The sequence below is a fragment of the Suillus subalutaceus genome, assembly GCF_016647625.1.
Source record: "Suillus subalutaceus strain FC151 chromosome Unknown DFJ58scaffold_176, whole genome shotgun sequence".
Lineage (NCBI taxonomy): Eukaryota > Fungi > Basidiomycota > Agaricomycetes > Boletales > Suillaceae > Suillus > Suillus subalutaceus.
The window spans coordinates 40,376-54,714 of NW_024540425.1; the positions used below are offsets into that span (position 1 = coordinate 40,376).

General features: G+C 47.0%; 3 protein-coding genes across 3 annotated transcripts; all 3 read left to right on the forward strand.

Annotated features, from left to right (window-relative positions):
- The first annotated feature begins 34 nt into the window (after window positions 1-34).
- Window positions 35-2,294, forward strand: DFJ58DRAFT_147855 (uncharacterized protein). The gene is made up of 3 exons (XM_041378886.1): window positions 35-639; window positions 688-1,966; window positions 2,023-2,294. Exons 1-2 carry the CDS (start codon window positions 106-108, stop codon window positions 1,795-1,797), a joined length of 1,644 nt encoding a protein of 547 aa, XP_041237548.1. The 5' UTR covers window positions 35-105; the 3' UTR covers window positions 1,798-1,966; window positions 2,023-2,294.
- Window positions 2,295-3,309: 1,015 nt separating this feature from the next.
- Window positions 3,310-5,531, forward strand: DFJ58DRAFT_734437 (uncharacterized protein; the record flags this gene model as incomplete). The annotated part of the gene is made up of 10 exons (XM_041386485.1): window positions 3,310-3,425; window positions 3,474-3,816; window positions 3,871-3,947; window positions 3,997-4,085; window positions 4,142-4,223; window positions 4,266-4,360; window positions 4,412-4,686; window positions 4,743-5,117; window positions 5,173-5,217; window positions 5,277-5,531. The coding sequence occupies 10 exons, from the start codon at window positions 3,310-3,312 to the stop codon at window positions 5,529-5,531; spliced, it is 1,752 nt and encodes a 583-aa protein (XP_041237549.1).
- Window positions 5,532-7,262: 1,731 nt separating this feature from the next.
- DFJ58DRAFT_669005 (uncharacterized protein) lies at window positions 7,263-14,257 on the forward strand (the record flags this gene model as incomplete). The annotated part of the gene is made up of 19 exons (XM_041382752.1): window positions 7,263-7,634; window positions 7,692-7,768; window positions 7,818-7,906; window positions 7,963-8,073; window positions 8,110-8,172; window positions 8,224-8,372; window positions 8,510-8,929; window positions 8,985-9,029; window positions 9,089-9,324; window positions 10,716-10,908; window positions 12,220-12,618; window positions 12,670-12,746; window positions 12,799-12,887; window positions 12,937-13,035; window positions 13,083-13,121; window positions 13,173-13,447; window positions 13,500-13,868; window positions 13,926-13,970; window positions 14,024-14,257. The coding sequence occupies 19 exons, from the start codon at window positions 7,263-7,265 to the stop codon at window positions 14,255-14,257; spliced, it is 3,381 nt and encodes a 1,126-aa protein (XP_041237550.1).
- Window positions 14,258-14,339: the final 82 nt, after the last annotated feature.

The window sequence follows — 14,339 nt, forward strand, 5'->3', positions numbered from 1 at the left end:
GAGTGTGGCAACGTCGTGGACCCAATTGCAAATTACAACCTTAGCAATATATAGTGTCCAGAGTCGAAAATTTCCCAATCGGTCCCGCTGTCAACGTTTCATCCCATGATTACTGGTTATTCTGTAGCCACCTTGGTGGTCTTCATCATATCAATTGGCTTCGTCATATACCCAGTCTCTATACCCACACCTCGACGAATACCCCGTATCCCAATAAATTTAACAACAGCCCCAATTCTCGCAATTGCAATCCTCTGGGCAGCACAATGTCTCGACCCAGCAGTCATTCGTGGAGGCATTGTTGGTACAGACGGCGTTAAACCTTACAACATTCTCATCCTCTTTTTCTCTCTTGCATACATGGCTATCACCCTCGACATCACCGGTATCCTTCAATCAGCAGCATTCTGGGTTAGCAACAAGGGTGGTACCAATGGCTGGAAACTCTACTCCTACTTCTACATCATGCTTACCATCCTCTCAATCTGCCTCGGAAACGACCCAGTCATTCTCTCTGGAACCGCCTTTCTTATTTACTACACAAAAGTCGCAGAGCTTAACCATATCTCATGGCTCATGTCTGAGTTTGCCGCAGCAAACACAGCGAGCATGGTCTTGTTTGTCGGGAACCCGACGAATGTACGTCTCGACCCTGTATTGTTGATTTCAAATGTAAATGTGATTTAGGTGGTGATCTGCGAAGGTTTCAACGTGAATAATGCCGCTTTCACAGCGTACACCATCCTCCCATTCATTGCTTGCAGCGTTTTCTGCTTCTTGGCTCTTGGTGGTCAATACCGCAATAAAAAATATGTCCCTCGCAAGTTGAACCACGCTACTGACCTGGACGCTCGCTCAGTCCTCCTCGATCCGATCGGCGCCTGTGTCGGTAGTTTCATGCTTGCTTCCGCCCTCATTCTGTGCTTGGTCGTCAGCTTCTTCGGAATTGACGTGTGGAAGATTAGCTTGCCTTTTGCTACTGCCAAGTTTATCTATGATGTTGCCTGGGATCACTATCGCTTTGTCCGGAAGTTACCTATGCTCGGGCGTGGGCAGCAAGGGCCAGAGGCACGGGGAATACCGTCAGACGACTTGATGCTGCAGGACGCGCAAACATTACCAGATGACAGCAGTCGATATCGTCAGTCCTCACTCCCAATACCCACGAATGACAAGGTGGATTCCATCCCCAATCCCGTTGTCGTCAACAATTTCTCCCCGCCTTCATCCAAGGTCTTCGCAGCCCGGTGGCGCTCCAAAGGCATTGCCCTACACAAACGGCTGCACGCTCACTTCCCTACATTTTTCACCGCGCTCCCGCGGCTCCCTTTCGCCCTTGTCCCATTTGCCTTCTCGCAGTTTATCTTGATTGAAGCCCTGTCGTATCAGGGTTGGATGGACGTCTTTGGCACGTGGCTACTACGTGCAACTCATGGAGACATGTACCGCACCATCTGGTTGATCGGTGTTCTTGGAGTAATCCTGTGCAACGTCTCCGGAACAAACATTGGTGCAACGATTCTGCTCACGAAGGTCGTGCGTGCAGCATCTCCTATGTTGAGCGATCAGACCATCCGCGCGGCTGCCATTGCCCTAGCTGTAGCCAGTAATATCGGCGCTGTATCGTTTACCTTCAGTGCAAGCCTCGCGGGGCTTCTATGGAAAGGCATCCTCAAGCAAAAGGGCATCATTGTAAAGCAGACGACATTTGCGTACTGGAATGCGCTTCCGTTGGTGGTGATGATGATTGTTGGGCTTTCCGTAGTCTGCGCAGAGATGGCAGTTTTATATCCTTAAGGATTCAGACGCTGGTATATTGTACAGCAAAGCCCCTAAGTCCTGCGGCCCCGCTCCGCGTGGATGGAGGAACAGGGATGCGTGGGCACGCGGCAGCGTGCCCCACAAAATGCTGTGGACAAGGAACGGGTGACTTCTTGCAACACGCGTGGATTGTATATAGCCACATGTAAGCCGCTATCGAATCGTCCAGATTATCTGCTAGTTTTTAATGTACTTACTCAGTAACCTAGTAGCCATCTGATGGCATGCACGTTGACGCATCGGTTTATGTACATTTAAGTTGTTACCTACGTATATCCGTGCTACAGAGATATCCGAAGAACGGACGACAATCGTAATCTATTCTTTGGTCCACTGACATAAGGTATGTTCAAGACACTGTATTCATAATCCTTCTGGCGGATCTTGGTCTCCTGTAGTTAGATCATATACTGGATGGCATATAGAATGCTATTCTAGTTCTAAACGTCTCATGCCGACGTGGTGCTATCAAATGTCAGTCTTTTGCAAGTCTCCACGTCAAATTGAGCCACTGAGTTCTAGATTGATGTTTAGAAAGGGGAGGGGGGGTTGGTAGGACACCCTTTCTAGATTCAGATCGTGTCGCTTTCAAACACCGCGACAATGTCGCAAACCTCTGGTATGATCGACACCTATCGACACAGATTGACGCTCGTATAGATCGTTGTACCATCTCATTTTCAGGGCGGAATGTATGTCGACTGCTATATTTACAGCCCAATTTGAAGTGTTTTCGGCTCCTGAAAAAAACGACTGCACCAACTACAGCTATCATGTGCCTCCGGAATTTGTCTTTGCCATCTACCACATGCAGTACCGTACTGCCCAGCATAGGACTTCGCCCCACTAGACAACAAACAAGGAAACAAAAAAAAATCTTCGTCGTTTATATCATCCTCCGCCAGCTCAAGTATGTGATATACATAGCTGATGTAAATCCACGTCGTCATTAATTCATTGTCCATGCTTGGCTTCAGAACATGCATCTAGAATCTAGATACATTTCGTCCGCGGTTTGGAACATTCTGATGTACTGCGAGCCGAATCTCGGACGAATAAGAATGCGGGAAGTCGCCTACTAAGTAAGTATGTAGAAGGAAGGTGGTTTCCATCTGAAGTTCCATGTATGAATTTGGTGACGTGACTAATACTGTTTCTACAGACATTGACTTCGTGAGACGATTTCTCCTGCTGTCGAACCTGCTATTGCCCGTTTTCGTGCAAGGTAAGTCCCCTGCTGTACCGCGAGCGTATTAATAAGAATCTATTACGGCGCTGCACAGGCTCTAGATCTGACTCTATGTACATGCTGTGCGTAAATGACTCTGCAGCAGTAGATGGAAGACTCAACTGTTCTGTTGGAAGATACAAGTGGCGCATGTTGCACTGTTCTTCCACGGGCCGGTCGCCATTAGTATATCTAGTCTTCTAAGATGGAATCGATCCACGATTCCCTTACTCCTGCAGCATATTTGATACAGAGTGAAGATGTCGGAGACCTTGAATAATCGCAGAGCTCTCGTGACGTTTCCTATTGGTCTTCGCAATGTTCGGCATGGCAGCCCGAGCGATAGGACTATGCCTCCTGCCGTTCCTACACCTATGTGAGTGACTTTCATGCCTACGGATTCAGCTACTTCAATAATTTCTAGCTACCGCCATGCAGCACCATCAGGCCCTTGGCCATGGATGGACTTCGACACTGATTCTGATTCAGACCTTACCCTCAACCCTGACAACACACCAGCATCACCTAGCTCAGCGGGCCAGTCATGGCACAGATACCCTGAGGCTCTCTTTGGGAACTGGAAGCCGGATCAAGTGAAGCGGAGCAAGATGCTCAGCAACTGTTCGGAGCTCGATATGTGCTCGGTTCATTGGCTGGATGTTCTAACAGACGGGACTTTTACGGTTTTGGATGAGGAGGGGCGAGACCAAACAACTAGAATAACACCTGAACGTTTAAATGAGTTTTGGGAGCTGTTGCAGACGCCTGTGAGTTGTTCTCTCTTTGAGGTGTGTGTACGATGATTGATGCCTTTTCTGTAGCGGCCTGCAAACATCCGTGTGCGTGCATTGTTCGTGGATAATCTGTCCATGTCTGTGCTGCAGATGCTTGGAACGAAGTAAATAGTTTCGTTGCTCGATCACTTATGTGACTGACACGAATTGTAGGTATAATATTGAACCATTTTTCTTTTCTTCATCCCTGAATTGGATACCCTCGCATTACCAAGAGGAGGTTCGGCGGGGCAAGGGTGATCGTGCGTATCTTGCTCTGCAACTTGATGGTTCGATGAGTCATGACATTTCGATGCAGATATTACGATTACACTCCCATTCATGCGGGCGATGCAAAATCCAGTCACTCGGCCATCAACACCAATACCCGGAACACCAGGGTCAGTAAGATCTACACACTCACAGCCCACTTCCACTGGTAGGTTGTTTTCGTTCTTTCTGCAATTACTCCCAGCTAAAGTATCTCTTCAAGACGAAAATGAAATCATTGATACCCAAGCAGCACTCTCTCTCAGCTGTAAGTCCTGGTTGAAATTTTCATCTCTCGATCGATAGCTAAGTCACGCAGGTGGTAATATCATTCTCCTCGATCTCCTCGCGATACATATGGTACGCTCAGAGGATTCGAGCACGATCATATCGTATCATCCAAGTTCTAGTTTTCGCCGTCCTTCCCCAAAGAAGCTACACTCCCTTGTCTACCGTGCGGGACAGAGTGTATATTGGCAAAAAATCTTCGCCCAATCCAGGGACCCGACATTTTTGTTCCTAGCCATCTTGTGGTATGCTCTCTATGCATGGGACCAGGCATTGGAGTCGCTATACACTCATATCAATTGGCTGGTGCGTCGCAGAATAATCAATGTTTGTTGTTTTGGTTGATTATCAATACCATTCAGGAATCCCAAGTGCTATTAACTAATAACATTGATCTGACTCGTAAACTTCACATCATACAAGCACACCTATTACACTACCAGTCTCTTCTCCAAGACTTCCAGAAGTCCGTCGAGTTCCTCCACAAGACACCGAATCCTGCTTTGTACTCCGATAAGTATAGTCCTAGTGAACGTGACGACACCATGGAGCTCATGGCAAAGGAGTGTGCGAATCTACTTTCAGAGATCGGGAGATTGGAGAACAGGCGATTGATGCTGAGCAGTAGGGTGAAGAACGTAACGGATCTGGCGTTTGCGCTTGTCAATATAGATGACAGTAAGCAAATGAAGGCCCTGACGGAAGCCACCGTCCGAGATTCAGGTGCGATGAAGCAGGTTCGTGTGTCATGATTGTATTCGTCATTGCAGTTCTCAAGAATCTTCCGTTCAGATCTCCTACCTCACGATGATATTCCTTCCTGCTTCCTTCACTGCGGTATGTGCCAAGTATGCGAGAGTGATCTCGAAATGCTGATGATCATTGTGCTTCGCTAGGCCGTGTTTGGGATGAATGTGGATGAAATCTCCGGGACGAAAGGACAAGAGACGCTCGTTCACTACGTGGCGGTGGCATTAAGTCTTACATGCGCCACTTCGTGGCTCATGATAGCCTTCCATTCGTCTAGCCCCTTTGTTGCCGAGGACAGCACTCTGGTGCAGCGCGCCGTGTGGCCAGTGTTTTATCTCATCAAAAAGTTCAATGACAAATGGAGAGAGAAATCGCTACCGAGGTTTCAGAATGTTATTTGAGGAGATGTTGGCGCACGGATGATATGGAGCAAGGAATAGTTTGGAGATCTATATCATTTGTCTTGTTATGTTCTTGATACGCGACCACAGCACTCCCGTCGTGTCTCCTTCATGCTGGGTCATGCTAATTACGGGACACGATGTCTGACAGGAGCCACTTCAAATATTATCTACTTGGCACAGGCCCAACGCGATGTATTGTCCATCTTATTGTATTACAAGGAATCCCCTTCGGTTGGCTGTACGATAATATATAATTGTGTTTACAGTAGCAACTCAGGAAATACTATACTTATTGGCATGTTAGCCTTTTCCAAGTCCACACGTCAAACTAACATTCTAGATTCAAATCGTGTTCTAAATCGCTAACACTGCAGCGATGTCGCAAACCTCTGGTATGTTCGACACTCGCATAGATCGTTATACGCGCATTGACAACATCTCATTTTCAGGGTGGAATGTATGTCGACTGCTATATCTACAGCCCAAAAGTCACTCGTGTAAGTTTCTGTATGAGCGGTAAATTTTCCCTGACGAACAATATAACTTAGCGCGCCGCTTCGAGTTTCGTTGTCTCGACTCTCGATAACTATAAGTTCGATACAGATAAGACCTTCTCTGACTCGTTCATGATGTCTGGTAGCTATTCTTGCACTGTGCATGTGTATCCCCCATTGACCTTATAGACAATATTTCATACAACGTCACAAACTGCGGAATCCAGTGAATGGCGATGAGTTCGAGGAATAGGAGTGGTCGGGGTATCATCATGGAGAATCGGTGTTCCAACAGGAAGTAGGACACCTGCGTCCACGTCGCGATCATTGACTCACCAAGTACAGCTATCCTGCGCTTTCAGAATTCGTCTTCGTCATCATGGTCTATCTCATCCTCCGTCAGCTGAGTCAAGCATGTGATACAGGTGATGCAGATACACGTCGTCGTTGTCCATGTTTGAAAATTTGACGTTTAGGTTTAGAACATGCGTTTAGAATTTAGATTACATTTGGTCTGCGGTTTGGAACGTGTTTCTAGATCAAGTTAATGCCTACCGTGTGAGAGCCGAATCTGCGATGATATCTAGGATTATGAATGCTGCAGGAAGTCACCCACCATATAGAAAGAAGATGGCGGCTTTCTATTTGAATTTGGTCACGTGATTGGTCATACTGCGGCTGGCAGTTACTACTGGCTCCACCACTCGAATATCCGTGGTAGTATACGCCAGGCTGGCCGCGCCTGGTCACGAGCCTAAGTTACTACAGACCTTGACTTCGTGAAACGATTTCTCCTGCTGTCCTGAATCGTGTTCGCGGCTATTGCCCGTTTTCGTGTGAGGTGAGTCCCCTACGTTCGCGGACGCGAACGTAAAGCTGAATAAAGAATCTGTCACGGCGCGGCACAGGTTCTGACTCCATGTATATGCTGTGCGCGACTCAGAATGACTCTGCAGCAAGAGATGCTGTTCTGTTGGAAGATGGAAGTGGCGCATGCTGCACTGGTGACGTCCAAGTTGCCGGTCGCCATTAGTAACTGTATATCTAGTCTGTTTGGATGGAATGAATCCACGATTCTCTTAATCCTGCAGAACATTTGAAGATGTCGAGGACCTTCAACAATCACAGACCTTCCGTGACGTTTTCTACTGCTCTCCGCAGTGCTCCGTACGGCGGCAGCACGAACGACAGGACTATGCCTCCTGCCGTTCCTACACCTATGTGAGTGACTTTCATGCCTAGAGATTCAGCCACTTCAATAATTTCTAGCTACCGTCATGCAGCACCATCAGGCCCTTGGCCATGGATGGACTTCGATACTGATTCAGACATTACCCTCAGCCGTGACAACATACCAGCCTCACCTGGCGCAGCGGGCCAGTCATGGCGCGGATACCCTGAGGCTCTCTTTGGGAATTGGAAACCGGATCAAGTGAAGCGGAGCAAGATGCTCAGCAACTGTTCGGAGCTCGATATGTGCTCGGTTCATTGGCTGGATGTTCTAACAGACGGGACTTTTACGGTTTTGGATGAGGAGGGGCGAGACCAAACAACTAGAATAACACCTGAACGTTTAAATGAGTTTTGGGGACTGTTGCAGACGCCTGTGAGTTATTCTCTTTTTGAGGTGTGTGTAGTAAGATGATTGACGCCTTTTCTGTAGCGACCTGCAAACATCCGCGTTCGTGCATTGTTTGTTGATAATCTTTCCATGTCTGTGCTGCAGATGCTTGGAACGAGGTAAATGGTTTCGTTGCTCGATCACTTATGTGACTGACACGAATTGTAGGTATAATATTGAACCTTTTTTCTTTTCTTCATCCCTGAATTGGATACCCTCGCATTACCAAGAGGGAGTTCAGCGGGGCAAGGGCGATCGTGCGTATTTTGCTCTGCAACTTGATGGTTCAATGAATCTTTACACTTCGATGCAGATATTACGGTTACACTCCCATTCATGCGTGCGATGCAAAATCCAGTCACTCGACCATCAACACCAATACCCGAAACACCAGGTTCAGTAAGATCTATACACATTTTCACTGGTAGGTTGTTTTCGCTCTTTCTGCAATTACTCCCAGCTAAATTATTTCTTCAAGACGAACATGAAATAATTGACACCCAAGCACCACTCTCTCTCAGCTGTAAGTCCTGGTTGAAATTCTCATCTCCAGATCGATAGCTAAGTTACGCAGGTGGTAACATCATTCTCCTCGATCTCCTCGCGATACATATGGTACGATCAGAGGATTCGAGCACGATCATATCGTATCATCCAAGTTCTAGTTTTCGCCGTCCTTCCCCAAAGAAGCTACACTCCCTTATCTACCGTGCGGGACAGAGTGTATATTGGCAGAAAATCTTCGCCCAATCTAAGGACCCGACATTTTTGTTCCTAGCCATCTTGTGGTATGCTCTCTATGCATGGGACCAGGCATTTGAGTCACTATACACTCATATCGTTTCGCTGGTGCGTCGCAGAATAATCGACGTTTGTTGTTTTGGTTGATTATCAATACCATTCAGGAATCCCAAGTGCTGTTAACTAATAACATCGATCTGACTCGTAAACTTCACATCATACAAGCACACCTCCTACACTACCATTCGCTTCTCCAAGACTTCCAGAAGTCCGTCGAGTTCCTCCACAAGACACCGAATCCCGCTTTGGACTCCGATGACTATAGTCCTAATGAACGTAAGGACACCATGGAGCTCATGGCAAAGGAGTGTGCGAATTTACTCTCAGAAATCGGGAGATTGGAGAACAGGCGATTGATGCTGAGCAGTAGGTTGAAGAACGCGACGGATCTGGCGTTTGCGATTGTCAATATAAATGACAGTAAGCAAATGAAGGCCCTGACGGAAGCCACGGTCCGAGACTCAGGTGCGATGAAGCAGGTTTGTGTGTCATGATTGTATTCATTATTGCAGTTCTCAAGAATCTTCCGTTCAGATCTCCTACCTCACGATGATATTCCTTCCTGCTTCCTTCACTGCGGTATGTACTAAGTATGCGAGAGTGATCTCGAAATGCTAATGATCATTGTGCTTCGCTAGGCCGTGTTTGGGATGAATGTTGATGAAATCTCCGGGACGCAAGGACAGGAGACGCTCGTTCACTACGTTGCGGTGGCATTAGCTCTCACATGCGCCACTTCGTGGCTCATGGTAGCCTTCCATTCGCCTAGCCCCTTTGTTGTCGAGGATAGCACTCTGTTACAGCGCGCCGGGTGGCCAGTGTTTTATCTCCTCAAAAAATTCAATGATAAATGGAGAGAGAAATCGCTTCCGAGGTTTCAGAATATTGTTTGAGGAGATGTTGGTGCATGGATGATATGAAGCACAGAATATTTTGGAGATGTATACCATTTGTCTTGTTATGTTCTTGATACGCGACCACAGCGCTCCCGTGGTGTCTCCTTCATGCCCGCAGGACATGACGTCTGGTAGGAGCCACTTCAAATATTATCTACTTGGCACAGGCCCATCGCGATGTATTGCCCATCTTATTATATTACAAGGACTCCCCTGTGGTCGACTCATATATAATTGTACTTACAATAGCAACTTAGGAAATACTTTATTAGCATCGTCTCTGTAAATAAACAGTCTCTTCGCGTTCTCACTCTCGACAACGCTGTGCACAATCGACCGTGAGCGAACGGATTCAAGTCAGTCCGGGGGTCGAGCACGGTTTGCGCTAGCGCCAAACCTTGACATCCATTAAATGTAGTTGCATATGCGGGTCGCAGATGAAAATGTCATCGATTCACTGTCTATGACGAACGGTTTGTATGGAATGCGTGGGATGCAGTGGCTTTCAAATGTAGCGACGATGACGCGCACACGCGCGTTTTTGACCGATCCCATTAGAGGTTACATACTCTAGGATTGGTTAACATCGCACGGTAGTCGAGTGTGCGTTCAATGGAGTCTGCTGAGCTTGTCCGAACTAAAATGAGATAATTCGACAAGCTAAGCAGAGTGGGATATGTGATTGATATCACTTGCGATACTTAGTATGAAAATGGCCCGGCAATTTGTCTAGAATTTTATCGTTGAAAATTCATCGACATAGACGTTGAGAGGGGAAAGGAATGCACGATCAAACTTTCAGGGTCTTCGAGGGGAGAGGAAGTCAATTGCAATGGTGTCGTCGAAGTTTGTTGTCCAACAACGCCGTGAGATGAAGCAAAGGTCGCAGTACTGAGCAAAGAACTAGCAACAGCACAGCATGACGCAATGGACGGAAAGAGCCGTGAAGAGGAGACAAAACGCAGCATGCAACGTGGTAGATTCAGATGCTCATCGCCGGCGGTATCTCGTGTCCATGATACTACATACTTACTAAGTTACGTGTATTCTGTCTACGCAGGGAGCCCGAAGACAACAGTAAGGAAAAAATAGATGTCAAAAGAAGTACGATGCTGAATTACTGGAATATACTTTCGGTTAATGGATTTTTGTTCAGCTCAATCGTCAGATGAAATCGGAGGTAGTGACTGCGCTCAAGCTTGCTCGATCGTACTTGTGGTGTAAAAAGTGATCCGTGTCTGTCAAGCTTTACAGAGGAAATCTAATGCACATATGTTATAGACACGTGCAGCGACCCCCTCGTAGCGTTTGTTCCATTCCATCGTGGTGTAGAAATTGAAATTATAAGGCATCCATTGCCAACTTGAAGTGTTCTCACGCGCGGATTTGAAGGGGAGAATATGTTTTGCAGTATGCATCATATGCATCTTTCCGACCACCGCGCGGTCACTTCGCACGCGTATAATTTGATTGATTGTATCAAGACCTGCAAATGTCCGGATTACTTCGCTATGATAGGCTTAAGTGTGACCAGCCTGGCTTACACACCACGAACAAGTCGAGTAGCAAAGCCATAACGTAGTCCACACTGGTTATCGTAGAGTCCATCCCTTATGACTGGTATAAGCATCAGTGGGAATATGTCGGTGCACCAGAGAGCGTGGGAAGACATGACTTCCAGCGCAAGATCTCTGACTGGGTCGGTGAGTTCTTGTGTCCGTCAAGCTTCGAACACATACACGTTGGCTTAAAAGCTAAGCGTGGCTCGAAGACACATGCAGCATGTTAGGGGGTCTATAACTGCCAGCCTATCATCATTGAATATTAATTCAAACTTGAAGGCAAACACACAACCCACTCTCTCACCCCGGCCATCCGCCGGACTGTGCTGAGCTAGTGATATTGGCGCTCTTTCATTCACTTAAGTTTTGGTTGGTCAGAGGCTTTGAGGGAGACTCCGACGGATATTTAGTACTTCAATCTTGAGATATATCCTCCGATAAGACTGCCAAAGAAGTTGGCAGCAGGCTGGTAATAAGACCCACTGTCACGGTCACTGTGTTAGCGCTCACATCCAATGCTGGTCGTGGATACGCATGATGGAATGATGGTAGAGCACGGTTTGGCGAGGCGCTTGATCAACATGCCGATACTATGTACATAAGCTTGCTCGTCGCATTGCCGGAGTGTTAATGAAGTGAAGTCTCTCAGAGTCTGAGTCCAGCTCATGATGCATGAGAGCCTGTCTCAACATTCGTTCCAACCACTCTCAAGAGTCCATATCAAATACTTAAACACAGATATATGCGACTACGGAGTTCCAGTCACGTGTGATTTGTGATTACTAATAATTTAGAGTAGACCTCGGACCTGTGACCTGGTTTCAATCACTTTCAATATTGAACCCTTTTTTTGTGCATGATGCCGCCGCGGCTTGATGTCCTTGCATGCCTCATGCCATCACGTATCTCAGGGTCTCACAAAGTCCAATTGAGGCAAGCCTTGTGTGCTTGAAGAGGACAGGTGGGCACAGCCAAACTTAATTCAGTAAAATAATAGGGATTCGAAGTGTTTCATAGGGAGCATAGCTACAGTACTCAAGTACTGCGAAGGTAACTTGGAATTTGAAAATTGCCAAGATATCACTTAAGGCGTCTATCCTGGTTGAGCATCGATGAATTAGTGTGGCCACGTCGAGAACGGACAGAGCGCTGGGCGCCTGTCTACTATAATCATATATATTCATCCGTCCCCCTTCTCACGACAATTCCTGCATGAACTAATTCCAACATCATGACAGCCAGAACACTGGCCACCATCCGTAGAGTGCGCCATGACTCAGATTCAGACTTGAAGGACAACCTTGAGGATAGTACTACAGCTATGCCACCTGCGGTGCCTGCCCCGCCGTAAGTTCTGTCCTTTTATTTTCCTTATTTTTGCCGACTGATGCTCTCCCTAGATATCGACATGCGGCACCATCAGGACCATGGCCATGGATGGACTTTGAGGCAGATTCTACGACCCCTACGACTTCCATAGAGCCATCCTGGCGGGGGTACCCTCGGAACCAGTTCGGGAACTGGACTCCGGACCAAGTAGGGCGTAGTAAGATGCTCGAAAAGTGTCTGGTGAATAAGTCTAGCACCATTTACTGGATGGATGTGCGCAACGACGGGAGTTTTGCTAGCTCAGATATGGGAGGAAATGGTGATACTATGGTAGTGGGAACTGAACATGAGGATGGGTTTTGGGATATATTACAAGGGAAGGTGAGTCTCACGTTTCTCGTATACTAGTTAGGGCGTAAGATGATTTTGCAGCGACCAGAAAATATCCGAGTGCGATCGATATTTGTGGATAGCTTAACCTCACCGGTCTTGCGCATGCTGGGCACAAAGTATGTGGCGGTTTTTTACTTATCTACTTGCTCTGAGGCTCTTCATACTCAGATACAACATCGAACCATTCTTTTTCACGTCCTCCATAAATTGGATACCCTCACGATATCAGGAAGCGCCTATCCATAATGAAGGAGATCGTAAATCCAAATATTCTATTTTGGGTCTCATCCTGATGTTGTCCGATAGACATTACTGTTGTCCTGCCATTTGTACGAACACTGCGCAATAAATTTCGCAGTTCTCAACCAGCACCCACCTCTCCAACACCACTATCACAATCCCCGAGTAAGCGACCCATCATCTGTAGTAGTCATCCAGTTCACCTTGAACAGATGCTCAGATCAACACCCAGGCTCCTTTCCCTATGAGTAGTATGTGTATGCATCAAATTTCTTATATCCACATTCCAACGTCCTTCCTAGATGGCGACATGCTCTTCATCGACCTCCTCGCAATTCACATGGTCCGCGGCGTAAAGACAAGCACCGTCATCTCCTACCATCCAGACTCTACGTGGTGCAGGACATCCGCGAAGCGCCTTCACTCGCTCATGCAACTTGTAGGGGGCAGTGTGTACTGGCAAAAAATATTCGAGAAGTCAGAAGACCCGACGTTCTACTTCATCGCAATCTTGTGGTATGCACTTTATGCATGGGATGAGTCCTTTGAGCTACTGTACAAACATGTTAGTGAACTGGTGTGTCATCCTCGTGCAGAGTAGAAGTGGTGTGTTGCTAAAGAACATCCAGGAGGCAAAAGTACTGCAAACGAATAACATGGAGCTCACGCGCGACCTTCATATCCTCCAGGCGCATCTCTTGCAGTATCAATCACTACTCCATCATTTCGAAGTATCAGTACAATTTGTCGCGAGCACCCACAATCCGGCCATGGAGTCTAGTGATGAGGAACAGCACAAAGAGTCAAAGGATCTTATGGAGAGGGAGTCTGAGAATCTACTCAGCGAAATTGATCGTCTAATAAAGCGACGTGAGATGCTGAGCAACCGACTGAAGAATGTGATGGACCTTGCTTTTGCGATTGTTAATATCGACGACAGTAAACAAACGCGAAAATTGACGGAGGCGACGGTCAGGGACTCGGCAGCTATGAAACTGGTATGATACCTTCTTTTCTGAAATAAAATGACTTACCGGACACTAACAAACTTTTAGATCTCGTACCTCACAATGGTCTTCCTGCCGGCCAGTCTCTTAGCCGTAAGTATGGAGGTTCTTTAGTGCGGAACCCATCTGACCCCACATGCTCCTAGTCTGTGTTTGGAATGAACGTCATGCAGTTCAATCAAGGATCTCTACAGACGCTCGACCGCTACGTCGAATCCACCATTTCGCTCACGGCCTTTACCATTTATATCGTTATCACGCTTCAAACGCATAGCTCATTCCACGAGCACAACGCTCCAATCCTGAGGCGTGCAATATGGCCAGTCCTTACCTTATGGAAGATTGTGTGTAAGACAAAGGAGAAGATAGTGAGAGTGTAAGCCTTCAGGGGATTCGTGGTGGATTCATGATATATACCTTTAACAAGCAATATCTGTTGTAACGACTACTGACGCCGTGTAC